Raw genomic sequence first — 23,971 nt, 5'->3', positions numbered from 1 at the left:
GTTACTGAAATGCCCTGAAATATGTGGAAGCTATGACCACAAAGTGGGTCCTAAATCCTTTCTCAAGCACAGAAGCTGGTCCCTGTGGACCAGCGGGTACTATGATGGTTATGCCACTGAACTCCCACATGGGAGACCACAGTTCAACCATGGCACTTCACATCTCCTGGACCTGGAGGTTCCAAGCTCATGGCACGTGTGCCCAAAACCCCAAGAAACGAAGGGACTGCAGTGTGGCCACTGCCCCTGGGGGGCGACTTCTTGACCTACATCTCTCTGGTGAGCACAAGCACCCTATACCAAACATTTCTTAAAAGAAAAAAGTCTGTAACCCCAGTGACTCCAGAGGCTGAGACAGCAGCGCAACAGCAAGAACTCATCTTTAAAGAAAAAAAAAAAAAAAACCTTCATGAAGAGGCCGGCAGGTGGCATGGTGGTTAAGGGCGCTGGACTCCCACTTGGCCAACCACAGTTTGAGTACTGGACCCGGCGGCTTGCTTTCTCACTCCCCTCCTTGCTCTCTCTCACTCTGTCCCTCTCAAAATCAATAAAAGAAAGTTAAATAAAATGACTATTTATTCAAAAAAAAAAAAAATTCATGAAAAAATTCCAGAACGGTATTTCCCGACTGATAATGAACTGAGGGCTAAGCCTGCGTCTTTAAAGGAATCAAATCATTAGCAAATCCAATTTAGGTAAGAAAATACACTTACAATATATGTAAATACAGGATGAGAAACACGACAAGAAACTTAAACACAAACATGATTTCATGCTACTGAACTATAAATGATTAGAAATGCACCAACTTCTAGGAAATTGCAAATTACCAAAAATGTGATTTAAAAAGTAACACATTTCAGGACCAGCAGTTAGCGTAATGGCTATGTTGCTGGACTCCCATGTAGCTGACCGTGGTTCGAGTCCCAGACCCGGTGGCTTAAACTCACGCCGGGCGTATGTGTGTGCATGCCTAAGATCCTACACACATTACGCTGGTTACTGAAATGCCCTGAAATATGTGGAAGCTATGACCACAAAGTGGGTCCTAAATCCTTTCTCAAGCACAGAAGCTGGTCCCTGTGGACCAGCGGGTACTATGATGGTTATGCCACTGAACTCCCACATGGGAGACCACAGTTCAACCATGGCACTTCACATCTCCTGGACCTGGAGGTTCCAAGCTCATGGCACGTGTGCCCAAAACCCCAAGAAACGAAGGGACTGCAGTGTGGCCACTGCCCCTGGGGGGCGACTTCTTGACCTACATCTCTCTGGTGAGCACAAGCACCCTATACCAAACATTTCTTAAAAGAAAAAAGTCTGTAACCCCAGTGACTCCAGAGGCTGAGACAGCAGCGCAACAGCAAGAACTCATCTTTAAAGAAAAAAAAAAAAAAAACCTTCATGAAGAGGCCGGCAGGTGGCATGGTGGTTAAGGGCGCTGGACTCCCACTTGGCCAACCACAGTTTGAGTACTGGACCCGGCGGCTTGCTTTCTCACTCCCCTCCTTGCTCTCTGTCACTCTGTCCCTCTCAAAATCAATAAAAGAAAGTTAAATAAAATGACTATTTATTCAAAAAAAAAAAAAATTCATGAAAAAATTCCAGAACGGTATTTCCCGACTGATAATGAACTGAGGGCTAAGCCTGCGTCTTTAAAGGAATCAAATCATTAGCAAATCCAATTTAGGTAAGAAAATACACTTACAATATATGTAAATACAGGATGAGAAACACGACAAGAAACTTAAACACAAACATGATTTCATGCTACTGAACTATAAATGATTAGAAATGCACCAACTTCTAGGAAATTGCAAATTACCAAAAATGTGATTTAAAAAGTAACACATTTCAGGACCAGCAGTTAGCGTAATGGCTATGTTGCTGGACTCCCATGTAGCTGACCGTGGTTCGAGTCCCAGACCCGGTGGCTTAAACTCACGCCGGGCGTATGTGTGTGCATGCCTAAGATCCTGGGAGGAGAATGGAGGAGAAGGGATTGTGGTGTGGCCATCCCCCTGGGGGGTGATTTCTCACTTTCTGTCTCTCTGCCTCTCTGTGTCCTTCTGGCGAGTACATGTGCCCTATAACAAAAACCTCTCAAAAAAAAAAGTAACAAGTTTTAACTTCGGAAAAAAGCTGACAAAAATTTTCTATGTAATCAATCACCAAAAAACAGTTCGGTCTTTTAGAACAGACCCCACAGGGGCTAGCAGGTGATGTGTGGTTACATGCTGGACGCCCACACTGCCCATGTTCAAGGTCAATGCCACATCTGGAGGCTTGTTTCGTCACTCTCTCTCTCTGGTGAGCATGAAAACTGTACAGCAAAAGTGGAAAATAATTAGTAAAACTAAAGAATTCTTTAAAAAGAAAAAAAAAATCTTAAAAAAATAAAACAGAGGGACCAGCAGGTGGTATGATGGCTAAGGCGCTGGACACTCTCACATGGCCAACTATGGTTTGAGTCCTGGACCTGGTGGCTTGCTTTCTTACTTTCCCTCTCTTTCTATGTGTCTCTCTCTGGGCAAATTAAAATAAATGAATGAATAAATAAAAATTAAATAAATAATTCTTTAAAAAAAATAAAAAATAAAACAAAATAGAGCCAAACAAAACTGTCTGCCTAGTTGACTGCTTCTTTAAATAAATTCATACAATTTTTAGCTGAATTCTCAACTTAGATCAATTTTATTTACTCAAAATTTTTAAGCTCTTGGGACCAGCGGGTGGCGTGGTGGTCAAGGTGCTGGGCACTCCCACATGGCCAACCAGGGTTCGAGTCCTGGACCTGGTGGCTTGCTTTCTCACTTCCTCTCTCTCTCACCCTGTGTCTCTCTCTGGTCGAATTAAAAAAAAAAAAAAAAAATGAATGAATAAATAAATAATAAAATAAATACAGATATAAAAAATTTTAAGCTCTAGAGCCGGATAGTCTCCATGATCATATGTAAAAGCTACTGCTTGTAAGTAATTTTTTTCCATATACAATTTTTGGATTCTTAATGAACTATTACATAAAAAGAAAAGGAAAAGAAAAAAGAACTGCCAAGTTTCTTCTAAAAAGCATTTTAAAGGACCAGCAGGTGGCATGGTGGCTAAGGTGCTGGACACTCACTCCCACATGGCTGGCCGCAGTTCACGTCCCAAACCTGGTGGCTTGCTTTCTCACTTTCTCTGTCTCTCTCTGGTCAAATTAAAATAAATGAATGAATAAATAAAATTAAAAAGAAATAATTATTTTTTTAAAAAAGAACAGCCCCTAAATCTGCGGGATGCCCCAGTGCAGTGACTGCAGTCACAGGCCACGGCCAACTGCAGGCATGGCAGTCCCAGGGGCGCTCACAGGCCATGTGGGAGTTTAACGAGTGCGGGACAGTTTAGGAGTGGAATAGCACGTCGCCGAGGACATCACCATCTACCTGCCTCCCCCAGCAGTGCAGTGCAAAGAGCCAGGCACCGTCCCTTCGGTGTTTCCCGGTACAACAGCACTTACGTTCACTCTCTCTATTTCCAAATTACTAAGTACAGAGAATTTCACTGGCAACTTAACACAAACAGCACTGGAAACGTTTCCCATTTATACATAAATACATAAGGAAAAATAATAAAGGAGAAAGAAAAATAACAAGGAAGGCATTCCGATCTTTCATTTTCAATTCTTACAGACCATCCATTTTGGAGGGGCTTCCTTTCTTCAAGCTTTCCTTGTTTCACTTGCTGTGTCAGTAACTACTAAATAACAGCAAAGGTTATTAACAGATAAATAGTGAAAACAGAAGAGTGTGACCACGCCCCAACCAGTGCCAAAGTTTTGTACGAGCCAATACATTCACAATATTCCTACCTCAAAAATTTGTTCGAAATTCTGAAACTCCTGTAATCTCGCCTGAAATCCTTCAGCAAGGGCCCCACCTGTAACACAGGTGAAGGTGAAAAGCCTGCAGCTCCCCAGGTATCGCTGTCTCCGCTCACACCACGGGGTCAGGGGGAGGGGAGGGGAGCCGGCCAGCACCTACCGCCTTCTGGCATGCCCTGCGCTCTGTGCTTCCTGGCGCTAAGAACTTCCTTGGCTGAAACGAAGAAGATACGGTTCCGTGCTTCAGAGGGGCCCACGACTTTGAGCTCCTCCACCAGGAAATGGAGGCACCTTTCCATGTGCTGTCTCCGCACCTACAGGACAAGGAGGGCGTTAAGATCATTCGAATGGGACCAGCAGGAGGCACAGTGGTTAAGGTGCTGGACTCCCACGAACCGACCCTGGAGCGGGTCCTGGGTCTGTCAGGTTGCTTTCTCACCGTCTCTCTCTGGTGAGTGTATGTGCCCTACAGCAAATTTTTTTTAAAAAATGATAATAAATAAAATAAGTAATTCTTTAAATCTAACAAGCAAAAATAATACCAACTATAGGCCTACATTAAACTTCATTTACTGCGAAACTGCTGTAATAGTTCCCGTAAACTTAAGGTAACTCTAACTGATGAAGTGCTAGTTAATTAGGGGAATCATCACGGCCCCTTTGATTATGAGCCAACTAACCCACTCACAGCAGAACTCAGGCTTCAAACCCAAGGCCATCTTCACGTCTTCACACGAGAGTCCCAGAGGCGACCTTCACTGCTGCCTAACCAAGAACTGCTCTGTGAGCTGGTGCCTCCAGAGAAGCCCCGGGGCACCACACCTGAGACTCGGGGACTCCCTGTCAGCCTCCTCTTGGTGGGAGAAACACCCAGTGCTGTCAGAGTGTGATAGCTGACAGAAAACCTTTCTATGCGCAATGACGACTCCTTTTGAACATTCATCAAGATGTTTATTAAAATTCTAATGGAGATGAGGACAGCAAGTGGCACAGTGGTTAAGACGCTGGACTCTCCTCCTGCAGCGTCTAAAATCGTGAGCGGAGACTGGAGAAGGTACTGCAGTGTGGCCATCTGCCCTGGGGGTGATTTCTCACTTTTCCTCTCTGTCTCTTTCCTGTAAGTACACGTACCCTATGGCAAAAATCTGAAAATAAATAAATAAATAAATAATCTAATGGAGCACCAAATACTATTCAATCATTATAAAACATACTGTAAACACCTCTTAATTCTTATTAAGAGGGGCCAACAGGAGGCACAGTGGTTAAAATATTGGACTCTTACGTGGCCAACCAGAGTTTGAGTCCCAGACCTGGAAGCTTGCACACTCTCCCTCTCTGTGTCTCTAGTCAAATAAAATAATAAATAAAATTAAAACAAAAGATAAAAAAAAAATAAAAAGTACTTAGTAAACATAGGAAGATTATCAATCCTGTATTAAGAATATACATGAGAGACCAGCAGTTAGTGTAATGGCTATGTCGCTGGACTCCCACGTAGTCGACCGCAGTTCGCGTCCCAGACCCAGTGGCTTAAAACTCACACCGGGCGCGTGTGTGTGCGTGCCCAAGATCCCGAGAGAAGAATGGAGAAGGGATTGCGGCGTGGCCATCCCCCCTGTGGGGTGATTTCTCGCTTTCTGTCTCTCTGTCCCTCTCTGTCTGTCTGGCAAGCGCACGCGGCCCTATAGCAAAAACCTCAAATAAAAGAATATACACGAGAAGCCAGCAGGTGGGGTGGTACTTAGGGTGCTGGACTTCCACATGACTAACTATGGTTCAAGTCCCAAACCTGGTGACTTGAACTTTCCCTCTCTCTTCACACAAATTATAATAATAATAATGATGAATAATAATAATAAATAAAATTGAAGAATTATAGTTTCTAAGAAACTACACCACATAAAAATAATGTGTGTATATATGTGTGCCAAGGAATAGTGGCAGGTAGACAATACCCATGCAACTGAGCGGCATTTTTATTTGATCCTTATTATGCTTCTCTTATTTTCCAAAGTTTATGCACTGAAGTTATGAATGCCTTTGAAATCAGAAAATAAGTGCTATAATAAGTTCATTACAATGAAGCTCTTTCTATCAATAATTTAAAATCAGACTGTAAATGGTGTGTTTCTTCCCTAAAAACACTGGAAATTAGAGTTGAGGGTGCAAAGTCAAAGGTCCGCAGCTGGGTCTTAAAGAGAGGCGTAAAGACTGGAAGTTAAGGGTGTGGTGCCAGCCGACAGCACTACGGCTGTGGTTACACTAAAGTTTCAGAAAATTAAGTTAGGGACCAGCAGATGGTGTAATGGTTACATCACTGGACTCCCACATGGCCAACCACGGCTCAAGCCCTAGACCGGCAGCTTGAAACTCACACTGGGCATATGTGCATGAGCGCCCAAAATCCCAAGAGGAGAATAAAGAAGGGATAATGGTGTGGCCATCCCGACTGGGGGGTGATTTCTTGCTTTCTGTCTCTCTGTCTCTGTCTCTCTGGCAATTACCTGTGACATGTAGAGAAAATTTCTCAAAAAAAGAAAATTAAGTGAAACAGAAATACGGAGCCATCTGGGAATGATTCCGTGGGTGGTACTTCCTGACCCCCTGATAACTGAGACCCCGATTTGAAGGATGTCACAAAATCAGTCAAACGTGATACTAAGCAAAATTCAAATGGGAGAGAAATAACCTAACATGAACATCAATGGTACAAATGATTTTTTATCTTTTATTTTCTAAAATAAACTCATACTACTATTAAAATCAGAAACGGTATCAAGAAATTAGACATTACCTTAGCTCAAATGTGAGATACGCCGGCAAGTTTTTATAATCATCACTATGACAAAAACAGGAAAGAAGAAAGTGCTGTCTCAGAGACACACCCAGGGCGTGCTGACCTCTGCATGCTGGCACCCTCTCCTCGGGAGCCGTGCTGTACACAGCGCATGTGACATTACCTCAGGCCTCTATCGCCAGGTGCCAACAGCACATGACCCCACCACAACATCCAAAACCATCGAAAGACATGGCTAGATATCCCCGGGGACAAACCACCTGGCCCCGCACACTGAGAACCACTGGAACACGCCAGACAGACACACACGTGTGGACTCGACAGAGAAGAGCGTGCGCGGTACTACTCAGTCGCCAAGGTGGGAAATCCCCACATGCCCATCACCGAATAAACAGAACGAAGCGCATTCACAGGACGGAATGCTACACAGCAGAGAGAACACACTACAAGCATGTACATAACATGTACACACATGACGACGCTGAGCAAAAGAAAGCCGACGGTAAAGCGTGTATGCGACCCCACCACAGGAACGGAGTGAGTGGGGTACTGGACACTATTTTGATCTAGAAACTTGACATAGGTACATTAAATATGTAAAATTTACTGAGTTAGACACTTAGGATTTATGTACTTTTCTGTTATGGACATTATACTTCAATAAAAATTAAACTAAAATAAAAAAGCTTCAAGTTTTAGAATGACTGAATAGTAAGTACTTTTTATAACACAACTCTCCCCAAAGTAGCTTCAAACCTTGTTGGTCTCTGTCAATCACCCACCTCAGGCTCCTGTGACATTCCTTTCACAAGCAAGGCCACACCTGCTTATGAAGTTCCAGGCTATAAAGATACCGTTTTCTCAGGTGACACGTACATGACTGTATTTTGAAACTTACAGAAATAAGTAACTTACATCTTCCATATATTCTGGCTCTGACGCAGAGGCATCCCAACGATTATTCAGAATAAAAATATTAGGCTTTGAAAGCCGCTCATTCACCTTGTGAAAAAAATGCTTTTCCTGAAAAACATCAAACCCCCCATGAGTTCAGTTTTAAAATATTCTATGTATGTCTGAACCATTTAGACAACAGTGACTGACACCCACTGACGAGAGTATCCCAGCGCAATCTTTGAACATTAAAGTTTTCAAAGATGAGAAAACGAATATAAGAAGGGAGAGAAGTGGGCCAGCTCTAGGGGTAGGCGGTTAAGGCATCCGATCACACGTGGCTAACTGCATGGTTCGAGTCCTGGACCTGGAAGCTTGAGACACGCCAGGCTCTTGTGCATACATGTTCAAATCCCAAAAGGAGGCAGAAGTGGGAAGGGGTTGTGGTGTGGACATCCCCCATAGCGGATGCTTTCTCTCCCTGTTTCTCCAGTAACTGTACAGCTCTAGCACAATGACAAAAAAGGAAGACAAAAATGAGATTTTCCTACTCCTGCCACAAAACTTTTTTTTTTTTTTTTTTTAAGGTTTTTGACATAGGGCACCCAAGCTCGCTCACCAGGGAGACACTGAGAAACAAGTGAGAGATCAGCCCCGGGGGATGGCCACTCCAGTCTTCACCTCCTCAGATTTTGAGCACGCACCTGCTAGCCCTGTGCTGTCTCCTTCCTCAGGGAGCTGGCTCCTAACTACAGCTAAGTGTGGGATCTCCTTCCTCTGCGTAGCACAGCGTTAGGGCACACGCTCTTGCTGCTTATTACGAGGAGGTGTCCAAGTGTCTTGTGTTGTTATTAATTTTCTTAGCATGACTTTTAAAAATGACTTGATGGAGTTTCTCAAGAACACAGACTACCATGTCAGGCAGTCTCTTTCATGTCCTGCAGAGCAGAGACTCGCACCTACTTGTTAAATTGACCTTCACAAGACTCACGGCTGGCCCACAGCACTGTGATGAAGCACTGAGCATGGGAAGCCAGGGCCAACAGAGTGACAATCACGCCAGGAATCTGATGGGGTGGAGAAATGAGCAAAAACAGACCATGGCGTGGCCGTGCTGCTGTCTGAGTCTCTCCTCTGAAGAACACAGGTGTCCTCTTACATGAAAGGATGGAGCCAGCAGGGCCTGGTGGGCTCCCACAGAGCTGACCGCAGGTGGAGTACCCTGGGGGCTGTGCATGTGTGGCCTAGACCCCAGGAGAACTGCGGAAAAGGGACTAAGGTGTGGCAACCCCTGGAGGGTGAGCCCTCACTTCCCCTCTCACTGTCTCTGTGTCTCTCTCTGGTAAGTGCATGCACCCTCTGGCAAAAACCTTAAAAAAAAAAAAAAAAAGGCAACGGTGAGAAAGATGAGCTTAAACCCTGGGAGAGGGCTTTTCAAGAGGTGCGGCTGGGGACGGGTAACTTGCGGGAAAAGGAGTAAGTTTATTTTTCAACAGCCAAACAATTCAATGATTCTAGTGTGATTTATACACTAGAATCATTCATCTTTAAAGTGTCACCAGACTATTAACTCAGCGGCTCAGCATGCTGCTTCACGTGGAGCGGGCTGTGCCTCCACGCTCGAGTAACAGAATGACAGGGGCCTTGCTCCGGGAAGGAAGGGGTGGTCTACACTTCGTTCAAGAGACTTCAATAAACACCCAAATAGCTCTGGCACTTATTCCCTCTGAGACTGGCAAGAAAGAGAGTGAGTGTCACCGCCACACAGAGGCATCGGGCTGACAGGGCTCCACCCTCACCATGCCTGGCTTCAGAAGCTCGGGAGCTCTAGAGAAGCCAGCACCACTCACACACGAGCCCCTCCTTCTGCCCCTGACTTCAGACATGCTTTCTAATCCATGGTTTTGGACTCCCCTCACTTTCCTGCCACCCAAAAAAGGGCAGTACGAGTGAATCCTACCGTGTTCATCAATGTTGACTCTGAGTTTGCAACCAACACAAAGACATCCGCGTCTAAGCAAAATTTGTCAATCCAGCTGTCCAGCTCTGTAGTGACATCAGTGCCTGGACTGAAATAAAGAAAAGACAAAACTTTTATAAGAGAAAATTTGGGTTATAGAATTTTTTTTTAAGTTTCTTTTTCCACAGGGTGCATGACCTCACCAAAGAGAGACAGAGAGGTAAAGTGAAAAATCACCCCCTAAGGAAGATCGCCACACGGCAATGCCTTCTTGTCTGTTCTCCTCTTCAGATTTGGGGCAATTCTCCTTTTCGAATTTCGGGCACGCACACACATGCACCTGGCATGATTTTTCAAGCCACAGGGTCCAGGACTCGAACCGTGGTCAATCATGTGGGAATCTAGTGCCTTAACCAACACAGCACTGGTTGGCCCCTTTCAACACAGATGAAAATTAAAAAACAACATTCTCTGGGGCTGGCCAGTGACACGATGGGTAAGGTGGCGGGATTCTACATGACTGACTGCATGGTTCAAGTCCTGACCGGGCGGCTTGAATAAACACACCAGGTATGTGTGTGTGCATGCCCGAGATGCCAAGAGGAAAATGAAGAAGGGACTGCAGCGTGGCGATGTCCCCTGGCGGCACGTGCTTGTGGTCCCTTTCTCTCTTTCTCTGGCAAGTACATCTACCCTGTATCAACCAAAAACAAAAACAAAAACAAAAACCAATGCTTTATCTGTTCCTTAACAATCTAGTAAATGAGGAAAAAAGCAGTAATTAAGTATTTTAAATGTTTATGTAGCAAACTCTAATATAAGCAGCATTATTTCACTAAAGATACCACCATTAAGAGAAAATAAAATCCGTATGTAATTTTACCTGTCTACTAAGACCAGGTCATCTCTCAAGAGGGCGCACTTTGCCTTTGGCCAGAACACATGCACGAGACAGCCAGCTTTCAGGTCTTTATCCATGTGAAGGGCGTGAGCCAGCTGATTAACCGTCTAAGGAGGAGGAAGAGAAACAGAAACCCTACCTGTAGTGAAAGTCAATGAAACTAGAATTCCTACGATGATGCACAGAGCTCGTTTTTGGAAAACATGTACGGGGCTGCTCTGCAGTGAACAGTAAGGCACTGCTCAGGTAAGCTACGGCCCACAGTGACCGAGGTCCAAACAGCGGCCCAGCCAGCCCAGCACATACAGGATCTACCAGGCAGGAGGACTGCGGAAATGGGTCGTGTGACCAAGCTCGCTGAAGACACTCCTCTCTCGCTCACGTGCACACGCATGCGTTCTGTCACAAATTAAAGAAGAAAAACAAGTGCCTAAACGTTAGAACTCTGAATAGTCTAAAATAGGACCACCTGAACAATCTTGAAAATCCTGTTTTGAAATTATCAAGTTAGAAAAAAGAACAGTCCCCTGTAACAGCTAGCCCATACCATCCCCAAAACTCAGGTTGAAGGCAGGCTAAGTGGCCGACGCTGAACTCCAGCAACAGAGCCTACGCCGCCCCGGACACCTGGCTGACTTTGTAAAGATACTCAGTTCCAGAGGTTATTCTTCTGGACTACTTGTATTCTCTGACTCTCCTAAAATTAATACACACTGCTTGTAATAAGGGGGAAATGTCACTGTTCGGAGAATGGAGGAGAAGGGACTGCAGTGTGGCCATCCCCCCTGGGGGTGATTTCTGGCTTTCTGTCTCTCTCTGTCTCTCTATCTGGTGAGCGCACACACCCTATAGTAAAAACTCCCCACCCCCCCAAAAAAAAGAAAAAAAGAAGAAAATGACTTTTTGGGGATGCCAGGTGGTGTGGTCATCAGGGTACTGGACCCCAACACGGCTGACCACAGTTCAGGTCCCTGACCTCATGGCTTGCTTTCTCACTTTCTGTTTGTCTCTCTGTCTCTGCCTGCTCAAATCAGAAAAAAAATAAAAAATAAAAGTAAAAATTCTTAAAGAATGTCTACTTTTTTTTGGAGAGGTTTTTGCTATAGGGCATGTGTGCTCACCAGACAGACAGAGAGAGATAGAAAGCGAGAAATCACCCCCCAGAGGGGATGGCCACACCGCAATCCCTTCTCCTCCATTCTCCTCTCGGGATCTTTGGCACACACACACACACACCCGGCTTGAGTTTAGGCCACCAGGTCCGGGATGCGAACTACAGTCGACTACGTGTAAGTCCAGCGACATAGCCATTACACTAACTGCTGGCCCCAAGGTAGTTAAAAGTTTAAATTTGGGGACCAGCAAATGACATCAGTCGTGTCGCTGGACTCCCACATAGCCGCCTGCAGTTCAAGTCCCGGACCCTGTGGCTTAAACATCACACTGGGCATGTGTGCGTGCATGCCTAAAATGCCAGAGGAATGGAGGACAAGGGATTACAGCGTGGCCATTCCCCCTTGGGGGGTTTTTCTCACTTTCCCTCTCTCAGTCTCTGTCTCTTTCTCCAGGAGGTGCACACACTCTAAGGCAAAAACCTTTTTTGGAAGGGAAAGGTGGAAAACTGGAAGGAAGACTGCACCAATCAGGAGAAAGAGAAATGCCTCTTTTTTTTTTCCTTTTAAGTTTTTACTATAGGGTATATACCGTTGCCAGAGACAGAGAAAGGGAAAGTGACAAATCACCAGCCGGGGGAGGGGGAGGGGATGGCCCCGCCACAACCACTTCTCTTCCATTCTCTCGGGATTTGGGGCATACATGTACATGTGCCTGGCATCATTTTCAAGCTACTGGGTCTGGGACTGGAATTGTGCAGCTGTCCACATGGGATCCAACACCCTAACCTCCATGCCCCCTGCTGGCCCGAGAAATGCTTTCTTTAAAAGATCACAGCACTGGGGCAGGCAGGGGGCACAGTGGTTAGGGCACTGTACTGCCACATGACCGACCACAGTTTGAGTCGCAAACCTGTCAGTTTGCCTTTTCACTTTCTCTCTCTGGTGAGCACATATGCTCGATAGCAAATTAAAAAAAAAAAAAAAAGACAATAAATCAGTAAGATTAAATAAGTTTTTAAAAAAACTTAACAAGAAAAAATATCACGGCAGTTTCCTTTGAGACTTGAAAGCCAAAAGTAGTTTGAATTTTGAATTGATAAAGCGCAGACCATGAGCTTAGCTACTATTTGGTAAACACAAAAATGGCAGCTTCTGGGAACACTGAGCGTCTGTGTTTGCAGAAGAGATCTCTAGACTTAAAAGAAAGTGACCAGATGAAGAGACTACCTTCACTCCGGCGTCAACGTCCTGCATCCTAATCGCTCCCTTTTATTCTTTCCTTGGCTGAGGAGGTCTAGCAACACTGAATTAAGGAACTCATGGGGCCAGCTCCGTCAGCACAGGAGCCAGACCCACGTGGCCAGTCATGGAATGAATCCTGGCCCTGGTGGCTTGAAAAGCACGCTGGATACACATGTGTGCCTGCGCCGGGGAACACATATGCGCGATAGCAAATTAAAAAAAAAAAAAAAAAGACAATAAATCAGTAAGATTAAATAAGTTTTTAAAAAAACTTAACAAGAAAAAATATCACGGCAGTTTCCTTTGAGACTTGAAAGCCAAAAGTAGTTTGAATTTTGAATTGATAAAGCGCAGACCATGAGCTTAGCTACTATTTGGTAAACACAAAAATGGCAGCTTCTGGGAACACTGAGCGTCTGTGTTTGCAGAAGAGATCTCTAGACTTAAAAGAAAGTGACCAGATGAAGAGACTACCTTCACTCCGGCGTCAACGTCCTGCATCCTAATCGCTCCCTTTTATTCTTTCCTTGGCTGAGGAGGTCTAGCAACACTGAATTAAGGAACTCATGGGGCCAGCTCCGTCAGCACAGGAGCCAGACCCACGTGGCCAGTCATGGAATGAATCCTGGCCCTGGTGGCTTGAAAAGCACGCTGGATACACATGTGTGCCTGCGCCAAGTCCTGACAGGACGCAGAACCGGAGAGCACAGCCCGTTAGGAAGTGCTTCTCTCCACCCCCCACGCCTTTTTCACATGTACCTTCTGACAATTTTTTAAAAATTAGAAGAGAAAGAATTCATGAAAGGTAGGGAAACTATTGACCTTGATAAAGCTGTAGCACTTATTCGTGAATGTGCAAACTAAACACTCGTGAGCTAAAAGTTTCTAAAAACACCTGCATGTATAAAACACAGATTCCAGGGTTCAATTTTCCCCCTAAATGAGGGGGAAGAGGTGAAGGAAGACGAGCGAGACAGAGAGCCCCATCCGTCAGCCAGGGTCCCAGTGTGCACTACCACGCCTGGCTGGTTCAGCTTGTTCCAGGGCCTGAACCTGGGCCTCTCGGGTGGCCTAAACCAGTACAGTGGCACTCGACCACTTGTGCAGCTGGGGCTGGACCCATAGCTCAATATTGTTAAAGTTTTTTCTAGAAAGACTAATTTGAGATTAATAGCAAAAATGCCCTTCAATAAAGTTCTTCTCACTGAAGATTTAAAAATCTCTCAATCCAGGACCAGCAGATGGGGTCATGGTTATGTCACTGGACTCCCACGCAGTCAACTGCGGTTTGAGTCCTCAACCCAAGGGCTTAAACTCACGCCAGGCATGTGTGCATGCATGCTGAAAGTCCCAAGAGGGGTGTGGAGAAGGGATTATGGTGTGGCCATCCTCCCTTGGGGGGTAATTTCTCATTTTCTGTCTCTCTTAAGAAAAAAAATCTCTTAATCCTGGGACCAGCAGATGGGTTAATGGTTGCGTCGCTGCACTCCCACATCACGGACTAGAGTCCTGAAGCTGGAGACGTAAAATTCATGCTGGGTACATGTGCTTGCGAGCCCAAGATCCCAAGAGGAGAACCGAGGAGCAGGAATTGTGGAATGGCCATCCTCCTAGGAAGGTGACTTCTTGCTTTCTGTCTGTCTGTCTGTCTCTCCGGCAAGCACACATGCTCTATAGCAAAAAATCTCTGCCCCCTGCAAAAAAGATCTCTTAATCGTAATTTACTTTTATTTTAAATTAAGAACAGGTTTTATTCTTCTAATAATTTAGCTCTGAAGCAAAAAAAAAATTAAAAAATTGAAAACTTTAATGACTTTAAAGTTATGAACAGAAATATTAACAATTCTTCCATCTCCATCAACGTAGGCATCTTAATAAAACCGTTTAAAAAGAACCAATGAGTGTCACTATTCCAGGCGCAGCATGCGGGTGTTACCAGGCATAGTGCTCTTGTTCAATGGTATACCTTTACGCTCTTTTTTTCATCTGATCCTTCTGTCATAAGATAGGCTTTGTCTCCATCCGTCCCTTCAACACTCAGGAAGCAATTGGTTGTGTGGCCAATCCCGCTAGGGAGAACCTTATCCCATAGCATGGCGTTGATGACAGAGCTCTTTCCACTGCTTGTCCTGGAAGACACGAGGTCATAAAACACAAAACTCAGCAAAAAAAACACTTCCACACGAGCTAGCTTTCTTAAAATTCACGTTTGTTAAAATATCATCAGGCTGCATTTTCTTTTTGGAAAGGCTGATACCCTAACTTACAGAATACAAATGCACGCTCTGGAAAGGCTACGTGTAGGAAACACACCCGCCTCTCCCTTCGTAAAGCAACCACAACTTTCCTCTCTTGCTTCTTATGGCAATCTACAGTCACAGGTTAAAATTCTGTGCCATTCCAAAACCAGCACATGGCGTACTGGTTACATCGCTGGAAGCACACATAATTGATTATGGTTTGAGTCCCAGACCTGGGGGCTTAAAACTTACACTGAGTGCATATGCATGCATGCCCAAAATCCTGAGAGGAGAATGGAAGAGACGGGATTGCAGCGTGGACATCCTTCTCCGGGGCAATTTCTCACTTTCTGTGTCTGACTCTGGTGAGCGCACGTGCCCTATAGCAAAAATCTTTCAAAATCATCTGTGACATTCCTGCCCTCATAGGAGGGAAGTCTAATGATTCCCTTAATCTGGGCTGCTTTGTGACTTCAACAAGCAATTCACATGTGAGAAGTGACACTTAGTGACTTCAAGGCTCAGTGACGCAGCTTCTGTGTCGTTCCCCAGAACGGCGCACGTGGAGCCTTGCCACGTAAGCAGTGCGATGACCCAGGGTCTGCCGGGCTGTGAGGACATCAGCCAGACAGAGGGCCGGGAGGTGCTCCAGGTCACAGCCCTGGTCTTCAAGCCAGCTCAGCCCCGCCAGACATGAGAGCAAAGATCTCAGGTGATTCCAACCCTCACTGTGGAGCCACTCCCGACTTTCATGTCTCACCTGCTCCAGATGGGTGCAGCAAGACGAGGCCATCTCCTGCACTCGTCCAAACTCTTACCTCACAGGACCGAGGACATAGTAAAATTGTCAGGTTGCTACGTTTCCGGTAATTCACTGAACGGTAATCGTAAGGCTTCTGATGGCAACAACCAAATGCTGGTCATACACACACGTCCCACTGCAGGGACACGTTTTCCAATCAGCCAACCCAAACCCCAGAAGGCTTTCAGAACCTTCGGCTTCAGTGCAAACACAGCATCCTCTTTATTTCTTTGCTCTTTTTCATGAGGAGTGGGGTGAGGGAAGCCAGGAAGGCCCGGCCCTGCGACCCTCCACCTCCGCCTGCCTGTTAGCCAGGGTCACAGGTACATGCCACCACCCCGGGCCTGCCATGGTTGGTCAGGTCTGCGCCCAGGCCTCCATGTGGCACCAGCCTCACCATAGCGCCACTCCTGTCACCAGGGCTGGGCCAGCACTGTCTTCACGGCATGTGCTTCACGTCTTCCACCCAGTGAGAATAACGGTCTCACTTCTGTTCCGGGTATCACTCCCAACTCGCTCCCCAGAGAACCAGCCTTCCTTACGATCTCACCACTGTCTTCTACTGCCACTATACCCCATCCTGCTAGCACATTGATGAATTAATCTTTCCGGGGACAGCAGGTAGCATGATGGTTAAGGTGTTAGACTCCCACATGGCCAACTATTGTTCGAGTCCTGGACCCAGTGGCTCAAAAATCACTCCAGGCACATGTGCGTGCATGCCGGAAAATCCCAGGAGGGGACTGGAGAAGGGATTACAGTGCGCCATCACCCCTGGTGGTGAAGTCCCACTTTCCCTCTCACTGTCTCTCCAACGAGCACACATACCCTATGGCAACAACCTTAAAAACTTAGTCATTACAAAGAACCTTGCTGCAAGGATCCTCAAGCGGAGTGTGGGTCCCTCTGCCCCCACTGGGACCATCTGGGGTCCATTAACGACGCCCGTCCCTCAGGAGCACTGTGACTGTCAGCACGCCCAAGTGACCGAAGCTCATGCTTACCCAAGTTTGAGACACTCTGACTTCTGAAAACATTAAAAACAATAAAAACTACAGAAAGCTGACGGTTTCCCCCTGCTATCACACTCAACACAGAATACTTTCCTTACGCACCAAGCAACTCTGCAGTGGCGCAAACGGGTGTCTTGTAGTCTAAGTCATGTCCGCTCTCACGGGCCCGGGGCTCGATCCTCTAAAACCATCTCCTACCTCAAATGCCAGGCACAAGTGCCAGGCTGGGACTGCGCTTCTGACCAACTGGGTATAAATCGGGGTTCCAGTCCCCCCACTTGGACTCGGTAATTTGGAAGGACAGGTCAGAGAACTCAGGGAAACACTACCTACGTGTACCGGCCTGCGGAGAGGCTGTAAAAGACATACCAGCCAGATGGAGGACAGGGCCGGGTACTGGAGGTCGGGTATGCCACCGTTCCTACACCTCACTACTCAGCAACCTAGAAGCATAATTCACCATCTGTAATTCCTCGGGAGTTTCCCTAAAGCGTAACCTGGAGCCTCCCCACCCCCTTCCTCTAAGCCTCTAATCACTTGGTCTTCTGGTGACCAGCCCACTGTAAGGTGAGGTCTCCTCACTGCCATCAAGTGCCCTGGGGAAAGGGCTCATTGTAACTGAAGACACTCCCATCACTCAGGGTTTTAGGAGCGCTCTGACAGGAACAGGGACAGAAGACAAAGACCTAATATATTTCTTTTCATATTTTCCAATGCTTCCGAATTCCCTTTCCTGGTTTGGAACCTCTATTTCATGGACGGTTCCTCTTCTCTCCCTCGTCTTGTCATTGTTATCCTTCTCATTAAACACCCTGCCTGGATCATCGTGGACTCTTGCGACTCAATCACCAACAGAAGCAATGATTCCTAATCTCGTAGAAGTCCCCTTCGTTCAGACAGACTCACACGTCCAACTGACCCCTGGGTCGCGCGCAGCACAGACGCCCAGCTCAGCGACCAGGACCAAGCTCAGCCTTCTTCCCGCACCCATCTCAGTCACATGGTCAGCCAGCCAAGGCGCCCTGTCTCCTCTTACTTCCTGGTGTAACTAACCAGGAAGGCTAAAGCCACACCCACTCAGTCCCTTCTCGCTACAACGTCCAAGGTTCTAACCGTATTAGCGACTCCTCTCCTGGCTATTTTCCAAGATTAAAGAATGCACGACTCCTTGTAAGTCCCCACCAGCGCTACACGGCACAGGACACCTGAGCGACCGTGTTCGGGGCAGCTCCTGGTTTTGTACTCCTGGTGCCTAACAGTACAAAGGACACAAGTAGTGGACATGTGCCAGAGAACACGTGACCCGTGACAGTCACCCCGCCCTATCGTGCCCCTCCCGCGACTCTGTGAATTATGAGGCTAAGAATCCTGAAATACATACTTATAATCAATGCAAACTTCAAGAGTAAGTCAAAAGTAAGACACAAATTGTCCTTATCTGTATTTACTTTTTTTCCCCCACTAAAGGACAGATGTGCTTTCCAGAGAGACAGAAAGACAGAAGGGGAGGACAGAGCACCCCTCCATGAGGGTGGTGGTGCCCGAATCCCTTGTCCTCCATCTTGCCCTTCTGTTGGGATTTTGGCCACATGTCTCTCAAGCCACCAGCTGTGGCACTTGAACCACTTGGTTGGGCATGTAGGATCAGCTATGTGGAACTGGGCTGCCTTAGTCACCAGGCCGTGGGCTGGCCTTATATTTACATTCTTATAACTGGCTGAGAGCCAATTCTTAGAGATAAAAATCTTTAAATGGCAAAAGTAAATCAACTTTTTTACATATACAAATTTAAAATAAGAAATGAAGCTTTATTTCTTGAGAAAGAGGTAAAGAGAAAGATAAGCACCCTCAACACACTCTCAGGCCACAATCTACACCCCAGGTCTCCCGGCCAGGCGTGATCAAAGCCCTTGGGCCTGGCACAGACAGGACAACCCGGACTGGAACCCCGCCTGCTGCTCACATTCCCACACCACAGAGCACTGTGCTGCCACCGCACCGTCACAGCTGGGCCCGCCAAGCCTCATTTCACATGAGGGCTAAGAGAAGTTTTGTCTTTATGTGCTAACAGCTTTAACATTTAACACAGAGAGAAACTGTTGAGAGAAAGGGGAGGCACGTAACCTGCTGAAACATCATATACAAAGCTGATTTCTAGGAGCTCACCCTGAGAGAAATGATAATTACCTGCCAAAAAATGCCACCTTCATGTGTCTCCGAGACAGCACCTCCCCAATGATGGAAAGCTTGTGTTTATACCCCTGCATTTCAACCAGGTCATCTTCTGTGGCTATTCGATCAAGTTCTGGATTCCTGTATGTCGCTGCAAAATTGAAATGATATTGGACAAAATAATGACTTAATTATACAACGGAATATCAAAGATAATATGCTTTGGGACAGGCAGGTGGAGTGCTGGTTAAGGGCACTCGACTCCCACACAGCTGACTCCGGTTCGAGTCCTGGACCTGGCAGCTTACTTTCTAATTTTCCCTCTCTCTCTCTCTCTGACCCTCTCTATTCAAATTTTTTTAAATAAATAAAGTTAAGTAAAATACTTCTTTCTTCAAAAAAGATAACAAGCTTTGGTTTTGTTCTATATAAGTATGCCATTTAAGAAATAAAGAAGACTAAAATAAATACATAAATAGAAATAAAGATGACTGTCAATATCTGAAAACTGGTAAAAGGTGCATATCCCACTGTCAAGGGTAAGTATTCTGCACGAAAGAGTTTCAAAAATACTAAAAATTGTAAGGGTAGCGTGGTGGTTAAAAACTTGGATTACCACCTGGCTGACCACGGTCTGAGTCCTGAACCCCATGGCTTGAAACTCACAACATAGGTGTTATGTGTGTGCGTGTATGTGTGTGTACCCAAAATCCCAAGAGGAGAATGGAGAACGGATTGCAGTGTATCCACCCCCCAGGATGATTTCTCACTCTCCCTCTATTTGTCTCTCCGATGAGCACATGTGCCCTGTGGCAGAAAGCTTAAAAAACTGCAAGAGCCCCGTCCAAAGATTACTTATTGCCCATCTTGGTCTCAAAATGCAAACTACTCACCTGAGACACAGTGACTTCCACAGAGACTAGGACATGGTGCCCACCAGGGGTGTTCTACCCTGCCTGGATCTTCGGAGCCTAAGCTGAAAAAAGGGCTCCATCTGCTCAGGAGGAGCAAGGTCTGAGAGGGAGCCCCTCAGAGTGAAGGCGTGGTTCAAGGTCCTGAGCGGGGAGCCCCTCAGAGTGAAGGCGTGGTTCAAGGTCCTGAGCGGGGAGCCCCTGCTCACTGATCACTTACTTCCCCACAGGACAGTGCAGAGCAGCTCTGTCCCCTGCCCACCTCCGCCCCTCCCTTCCTTCTGCATCTGATAGAGGTACTGGAAAAGTCTAGATTTTTCACAACCTTTCAGTTTTGTCTATACTTCAGTAATTCAAGATAATCTGACATTTGCATACATATCACCTCTTCTTAAAAGTAAAGATTCAGGAGATTATTTCACTATCTAAATGGTCCTAGTAAAGATAAACATTGCCACTTAAAACTTACCCAGGGTTCATCTAACTAATCTCGAGCTTTTCATATCTTATTTTTCTAGTACATTAACAAATAATATGCATGGGACCAGCAGTTAGCGTAATGGCTATGTCGCTGGACTCCCGTATAATCGACTGCAGTTTGCGTCCCGGACCCGGTGGCTTAAAACTCATGCCAGGTGCGTGTGCGTGCGTGCCCAAGATCCCGAGAGGAGAATGGAGGAGAAGGGATTGCGGTGTGACCAGCCCCCCTAGGGTGTGATTTCTTGCTTCTGTCTGTCTCTCTCTATCTGTCTGGCGAGTGCACGCACCCTATAGCAAAAAAGACTCTCCAAAAATAAATAAATAAATAAAATAAAAAATACGCAATTTGGTGAATAATGGCTTATGTATCACCACATTCATTTTCATTTTTCATTTTATACTTGTTTCTTCCTGATTTAACTGCTTTATCTCTTTTCCGAACCATTATTTTCTGAGTTAAAGAACCAGTAAAATCCAATTCAGATTGCACAACTAGCATTACAACAGGTTTAATACACAAAATATAACACATTTAACATGACACATTCGTTTTCAGTTCCTGTTAGCTTCTTTAGAAATATACACGTTTCTCAAAAGGCACTACGTCAGCTCAAAATCTTTCCAACTAGAAATATAAAAACTCTATACCAATACTGCTTTTTCTCACTCAACAACAAAACTTGAAATGTATCAAATCCGGTACAAGAAACTCAGTAATAGGGAGAGGCCCTTGCCCTCAAGGAGCTCAGAATATGCGAAGAGAGGGTTAGCAGGGACAAGAAGTATGAGGGACAGGCAATGGCATGGTGGGTGAGATGGCTGGACCAAACACCACCGACTATACGGTTTGGGCTCCAGGTCTGATGGACTGAGAAAGCACACCAGACACGTGAGCATATGTGCCCACATCCTGGAAGAGAAGGAACTGAGGTGTGGCCATCTCCCGGGGGCAGGAGGATGTCATGACTCAGGGGTGCAGGAGTGATCAGACCTAGCACCTGCAGCAGGTGTCTCGCGCTCAGGAAGAGTCAGAGATGTAGACACACAGAGGGCAGAGCAAGTGGAGAGTTTATTGAAAGAGGTGGAAGCCAGGGCCAGCAGGTGGCATGGTGGTTAAGGCGCTGGAATTCCCAAATGGTTGGAGTCCTAGACCTGGTGGCTTGCTTTCTCTCGCTTTTTCTTTCTCTGGCAAAACTCACGTGAAAAAATAATAATAAATAAATAAAATAATTCTTTAAAAGAAAAGAAAGAGGTGGAAAGAAAATGAGGGCTCCCGAGGAGGGAGGGGCCCGAGATAGGTGGCTGCCGTGTGGTTAGGGTTCCAGGTTTCCGCATCACTGGGAGGAACCTGTACTCTCGGTCTCAGCGCAGATCATGTGACCTACAGGTTCTGCTCTATCTTAGTATCTTAGGGTGGTCTCACAGAGACCCTCCTAATGATGGCTAACTGGAGACTGCTTTGTTCAGGTTATTAATCAGGAAAAGTCATTATCTCAGTTAACTTTGAGGGCCTGGTGATCCAAATGTAAAGGGCTATGAATTCTTTAAGAATCAGATCAGCATGTCTAAGAGTAAAGGAATATGGGCACTGGGAGAGAAGAGGAAGTATTAGAAGCCACACAGCCCAGTGGCTCCCTTAGTGGTGGGGTGGGGGCTGCCCTCTCTACCTATAAATGGGGTGTAACTCCTGTCTCACTTGCTTTCCCTCTTTCTCCAATGACTACACATACCCTATAGCAAATTAAAAAAAAAAAAAAAGTCTGATTTTACTAGCCTACCAAATGTTTCCCCATTCTCACTGGAGAAGTTTACAGAACCCCGTCTTTTTCACTGCATATGAAATGGGCATATCATGTTGGAACCAGAAGTTTCAAGTTACCTCCAAGGTACTCCCTACCGTGGCATTCCTCTATACCTGTGTGTGAATAATTACACTTGTCTTGGGACCAGCAGTTACCGTAATGGCTGTGTCGCTGGACTCCCATGTAGTCAACCGCGGTTCGCGTCCGGGACCCAGTGGCTTAAAACTCACGCTGGGTGCGTGTGCGTGCGTGCCCGAGATCCCGGGAGGAAAATGGAGGAGAAGGGATTGCAGTGTGGCCATCCCCCCTGGGGCGTGATTTCTTGATTTCTCTCTCCCTGTCTCTGTCTGTCTCTCTGGTGAGCGCACATGCCCTATAGCAAAAAAAAAAAAAAAAAAATTACACTTGTCTTAAGAAAACTCCTTTTACCTTTTCCCCACTGTAATCCAGCCTCATTTAAGATGAAATAAGCCTGAGGACTTGGCTAACTGCCGAGTCAGGAGGGAGACAAGGAGGATGGTTAAATGTAGCTGCCTGATCTTTCATCCTGGCATTAGCAGCTGTGTGGTCTTGGACACAGTAACTTTTCTGTGCCTTGATTTCTTTAGTCTTTTTGTTTTTTTGTTGTTTTTCTTTCTTTCTTTCTTTCTTTCTTTTTTCTGCTATAGGGCATGTGCATTTGCCAGAAAGACAGAGACAGAAAGTGAGAAATCACCCCCTGGGGGGATGGCCATGCCCCAATCCCTTCTCCGTTCTCCTCTGGGGATCTTGGGCACGCACACACACACCCAGCGTGAGTTTAAGGCACCAGGTCCGAGATTTGAACCATGGTTGAGTACATGGGCATCCAATGACATAGCCAATATGCCAACTGCTGGTATCGGTTTCTTCAGTCTTTAAAACAAGGGTGATTAAAGCCTGCCCAGTGCAGACATGGCGATTAAACAAGCTATTAGTAAAGAAAGTGCTCACGGCGCTTATTACATACAAGCACTTACTTTTAGCATCACAATAGCACTCACTCCTCCTCTGTAGAGGGCAGACAAGGGTTTTATTCAGCAAGAGCCCCTTCAGGTACAGCACAACGTCCTATATCCAGCGACTAAAGCTGAACCACTGAAGCAGCTGTATACAGTTCCAACAATAATCATTTAATGAATTTAAGAAAAACTGACCTTCAACAAAATGTGATCCTTCGGTAACAAACTCCAGTAACTGGTCAAAGATGGCCGTGATTGCCTTCTTGGCCAGCACGAAGTGCTTCAGCGGGGAAGCAGTAGCTGCCATGGTGCTCTGGGCCGAGAAATGGAAGTTAGAAAGGCGCACACTACACTGGGTGGCAAACGCCTGCAAGTCAGGAGCACGCTCCGTGTCATTCAACTTCCCAGTGGGAGGAACTGAACGGCGTGCCCAAGTGCGTTTGGGTCCTCGTTCGGGGAGGTGCTTTCACCCAGACCACGGCAGGCTGCTCTGGGCCGGCCGTCACTAACGCCAGGGCGTCTGTCGGTGGGTCCCGGTGGGACCTGCACTTGCTTCCCCTGGGGAGCCCCGAGGCGCAGCGTGGCAGCCGGGGACGGGGCGGGCGAGCGGGCGAGCAGCGTCACTGCGCTCGCCGCGGGCGCGGCCGGAGGAGGGCCGAGGCTTCACGGACGCAAGTTCGGAGCGACACCGAACCCGGTGGCTTCTCCTAAAGACACGGCGGAGCGCCGATCACCCCGCGCCTCCGCCTACAGCGCGCCGCGGCCAGCAGCGCCGACCCCGCCCGGGCCCCCAC

The 23,971-nt window shown here is 46.5% G+C and overlaps 1 protein-coding gene across 1 annotated transcript in view; it reads right to left on the bottom strand.

The window, feature by feature from the left end:
* The window catches only part of MFN1 (mitofusin 1), a 47,693-nt gene extending 23,966 nt beyond the window's left edge, over positions 1–23,727 (bottom strand). Inside the window, exons 1-8 of the mRNA XM_006162727.3 lie at positions 23,373–23,727; positions 19,020–19,155; positions 14,744–14,906; positions 10,403–10,527; positions 9,520–9,628; positions 7,581–7,688; positions 4,026–4,179; positions 3,854–3,921 (exon numbers count right to left, since the gene is read on the bottom strand). Coding sequence (XP_006162789.1) covers positions 3,854–3,921; positions 4,026–4,179; positions 7,581–7,688; positions 9,520–9,628; positions 10,403–10,527; positions 14,744–14,906; positions 19,020–19,155; positions 23,373–23,484 — 975 coding nt within the window. The 5' untranslated portion in view covers positions 23,485–23,727. The remainder of the gene's footprint in view (positions 1–3,853; positions 3,922–4,025; positions 4,180–7,580; positions 7,689–9,519; positions 9,629–10,402; positions 10,528–14,743; positions 14,907–19,019; positions 19,156–23,372) is intronic.
* Positions 23,728–23,971: the final 244 nt, after the last annotated feature.

This window comes from Tupaia chinensis, unplaced genomic scaffold (genome assembly GCF_000334495.1).
Source record: "Tupaia chinensis unplaced genomic scaffold, TupChi_1.0 Scaffold140400_1, whole genome shotgun sequence".
NCBI classification, from domain to species: Eukaryota; Metazoa; Chordata; class Mammalia; order Scandentia; family Tupaiidae; genus Tupaia; species Tupaia belangeri.
Note: the sequence above shows the minus strand (reverse complement) of the source record. Positions and strands in the feature narration are given on the sequence as shown.